Source organism: Cyprinodon variegatus, unplaced genomic scaffold (genome assembly GCF_000732505.1).
Source record: "Cyprinodon variegatus isolate N-32 unplaced genomic scaffold, C_variegatus-1.0 Scaffold1233, whole genome shotgun sequence".
Taxonomy (NCBI): domain Eukaryota; kingdom Metazoa; phylum Chordata; class Actinopteri; order Cyprinodontiformes; family Cyprinodontidae; genus Cyprinodon; species Cyprinodon variegatus.
This window is the reverse complement of record NW_015151686.1, coordinates 175,357-179,322: the sequence shown is the minus strand read 5'-3', so window position 1 is coordinate 179,322 and position 3,966 is coordinate 175,357. Positions and strand designations below refer to the sequence as shown.

Sequence of the window (3,966 nt, the reverse complement as noted above, 5' to 3'; positions counted from 1 at the left end):
CCCTTCTCTTTAAAAACCCCTACCTGTACTGTCGCCGAAAATCTGTCTCTGTGTTTGGACCCCGGACCTCTCTGGATAACGCCCCTGGATAACCCTGAACGGAGTGCCTGCCTGCCTGTTGGCTGCACAAACAGTAACCCCCCACAGCCCTGGACCAAGTCGGCTCCTCAGACTCGGAAGGGTTTCTTTTTTATTCTATTTGTCAAGTTGGGTTTGATCTACTCCCTTAAGTCTTGCCCCCCCTCCACTGGCCGCTGCCTTGGCCCACTGGACAACTTGCTGTAATTTATAAATGTTTTATATCAGGTTGGGTCCGGATTAGCCAGCAGGTGGGTCTGGATCCAGATCTGGTCCGCTAAGTATGAGACTCAAAATGAAACAAGTCAAAGAAGAACGAACTGATGTTATTTGGAAATAAAATATTTGTCTCAATCCACAAACAGTCAACAATAAACTATTTTTCCAGACTTTGTTGCTTTAATTTTTTTATAATTGTTTTTATTGTATAAAAAAACTGTAAAAACTCCTTAAAACGCCTAAAATGACCGTGGCTGGGATAATTATATGATTTAACTACATCTCCCATGATGCTCCTCTCCTCCCGTTGCCAGGATACGGTAAATTCTCTGTTGCTCAGGCAGCCACTCTGACGAACCCCGTTTGGCGACAGATAAACTGGTTTTAAACTGGTTTATTGTGGCTGTTCTCCAGTATAAACCAGTGAGAGGTTAGCTGTTAGCTCCAGGCTGGTTATCAGCTGCTATTCTACAGGTTTAGATCTTTAAAAGCTGCTGTTAGCCGTTAGCTCAGTTAGCTCCGGTTAGAGCTGAACCTTCATTTGTCTTCAGACGGTTTATGGACCAGAACCGGTCCATTCACACCGTTATCTGGCGTTTAGAACCGGAACCGAAGCTGCTGTGACCCAGAGAGAGGAGAGCCGGAGCGGAGCCGCCATGGAGCGGGGGAAGGAGGCCCAGCTGCTGAGGAACCAGCCCTACGATGAGAGCCTGGAGGTGGAGGATGGAGAGGAGGTCCCCAGCCTCTACAGCCCGGCCCCCCGGGGACAGAGACAGGTACCGCGGGTTAGAGACCATCATTTACTGCCTGGATGGATGGACATAATCCCATCAGGGATTATTAATCTGTCTCTGTCAGCCAGAGGCCAGCAGGAAGCAGCTGGAGCCAGAGGGGCCAAAGCCAGGGGCCAGTCCCAGCCAGGAGGAGGAGGAGGAGGAGGAGGAGGAAGACTCTGAGGAGGATGACACAGATGAAGATGATGATGATGATGATGATGAGACCACTGAGGCTGTAGAGGGAGCCTATGACCCTGCAGATTATGCCAACCTGCCCGTTACCACGGAGATCAAGGAGCTGTTCCAGTACATCACCCGGTGAGGACCGGTCCAGAGAGCAGAACCTCTCCGCTGGGCCCAGAACCACCTACAGCTTTCTATAAGCAGGTTCTATGTCTTCTAGCTCTATGCTCTGACCACTCTGGCAGATGTTCTGTGGTTCTTTCCTCACAGCCTGAGGAAAGAACCACAGCCTGCTGCTCTAGATGTTCTAGATCTTCTCTTCAGGGGCCGTATTCATCAAACTCCTCACAGACATTTTTTACTCTCTGCTGAGATTTAGAGGAATTTCCTCTGACTCTCAAATTTAAGATAAAAGCTAATCTCTCTTCCTCCTCCAGATGTTTCAGAACCTCCAGATGTGTCTGTAATGGTAGGAGCTGCCACTAGAGGGCGCTGCTGAGCAGACAGAGATCTGTAGAGGTTTTGTTTTCTGAGGACTCAGAGCTGATTGGACAGAGCGTCTATAATCTGTGTTAGGGACGTAATCCCAGCAGGAGCCTCCTGCAGCAGAGCTTCATTCTGGGATTAAAGCCGCTACAGCATGGGCTGATTTCACTACAGTTCATCACTAAACATCTGGAAACATCAGTGAGGATAGAATAACTGGCTGCCTATAGGCAGGGGTGGATTCAGGAATTATGGGGCCCCAGGCAAAGACAGGCAGGGGCCCCTCTGTATGGAGATGAAAACACCTGGTATAATTCAGCTTGATTAGAAGCAGGACTCACAATTTACCCCCAGAGATTCTGCTACAGGAATCAGGTAAAATATGTTACTTTATTAATTTGATACGAAAGTAAAACTATCCAACCACTTAGTAAGAAATTGGTTGATTTTTTTTTTATTACAATGATTTATAACAAAAAAAATCACAGTACTACAAAGAATCAATAGTTCATTCAATAGTAATTCAGTATAAACAGATCAATAACCAAAAATCCTTTATAACCTTTTTATAAGTTAGACTCTAAACACTGAATTTATTCCAGCAAAAACACTTTAATAACTGAGAGCAAAAACTGCTCATTCTTTATATTAATAATAATAATGTCCACAAAGGAGGTCCACATCCTCTGAACTCAAAACAAAGTCCTGGAAGTGTTTAAGTCTAAAGTCCCGTTCCAAAAAGAGAAATCCAAACGACACATCCCCCCAAAAAAAAGATTTAAATAAAATAGTGGTAGATCCAGATAAGTCCAGATTTCACCGGGAGCGTCTTTCTTTCCCCTTGGTGGCATCTTCCTCCACCAGGCGGCGTCCTCTGAGTTCCCATCAGTTTGTAAATGTCCGTTCTGCAGCACTGGGACCAACTTTGATCGCTGTTTCATCTTCTTTTATTTTTAACTAGTTTTTAACATTTAACCAAAACAAAAATCTCCTGCTGCACAGATCTGACAGTCAGTGTCTTCCTCTCTGGTAAAGCCACGCTGACGCACACGTTCTTTTTATTAAATGATTTTCTCCACACCAAAAAAAAAAATGCAAGTGTCCTGCATGCGCAGTAGAGGACGCAATGACATCACAGGCCAGCGTGCTCTTTTATTTCCGGAAGTAAACATGGACGGTAGCGCCGGCGCGAATCTAGCGCTCTTTCCCAACCATAAAAACTCAATCTTTTCAATATGTTTAAACATAAATACTGCTCTCCATATCACCATCCACCATGGTTGTTGTTTTTCTTGCCGCTTCTGTGTAGAAACACGCAGAATAGTGACCACTGTCTGGTATTAATGACGTTCAGTTTGGATGAATCCAACCTGGCCGTTCAGACTCAGGTTGCATTAAGATCAGATTCATATCGGATTCAGGACCACAGAGCCAAGGGTTCTAGGTCACATTGGAACAAATCGGATCTGTGTCGTTCAGACAGCCATGGAAAGATCAGATCCAGGTCACATATGGGCCAAATAATCGGATGTGGGTAACTTCAGCCAGCAGTGTGAACGTAGCCTTAGAGTTACATCATCTAGAATCCATCTGCAGCACCAGGTTCTGAGTCCCACTGATGATCTAGACTTTGGTCACTGAATGAGACTCTGGATGAAGAACCCTGAAGTCCAGATTAGAACTAGGATAGTTTTTGCTCATTAAGTCGACTCTTAGAGAGTTTTTAGGACTGATTCTAAGAAGTTTGATAAATACGGATCCTGATCATCAGTTTCCTCGAAGCAAAGATGAATAAATGTTTACAAGAACCCTGACTGGAAGCTCCAGACTATGTGTGACCCGGTACCAGCACTGTTACCAGGTTACCAGCAGTTCTGACTGACCGGCCCGTCTCCTCTGTGTTCTCCTCTCAGCTACTCTCCTCAGACCTTAGAGCTGGAGCACTGCCTCAGACCCTTCATCCCAGACTTCATCCCTACTGCTGGAGACATCGACGCCTTCCTGAAGGTACAGAACCACAACACACAGACCGTGTCCGAGCATCCACCCTCACTCCTCTATAAGGACATTTACAGCGAAAAATAAGAATATCTGAATGTTTTTAAGGTCACTGTTTGTTTTTAATATGTCTGAGTTTATAAAGTCTGTGCTTATAATGCCTGAGTTTATAAGATTAGAGTTTATAAAATCTGAGTTTATATCTGAGTTTATAACATCAAAGTTT

General features: G+C 44.9%; 1 protein-coding gene across 1 annotated transcript in view; it reads left to right on the top strand.

Annotated features, from left to right (window-relative positions):
* Nucleotides 1–633: 633 nt before the first annotated feature.
* The window catches only part of ift46 (intraflagellar transport 46), a 7,100-nt gene continuing 3,767 nt past the window's right edge, over nucleotides 634–3,966 (top strand). The window contains exons 1-3 of the mRNA XM_015401568.1: nucleotides 634–1,073; nucleotides 1,156–1,391; nucleotides 3,656–3,816. Of these exons, the coding sequence (XP_015257054.1) occupies nucleotides 954–1,073; nucleotides 1,156–1,391; nucleotides 3,656–3,816 (517 nt within the window). The 5' untranslated portion in view covers nucleotides 634–953. The remainder of the gene's footprint in view (nucleotides 1,074–1,155; nucleotides 1,392–3,655; nucleotides 3,817–3,966) is intronic.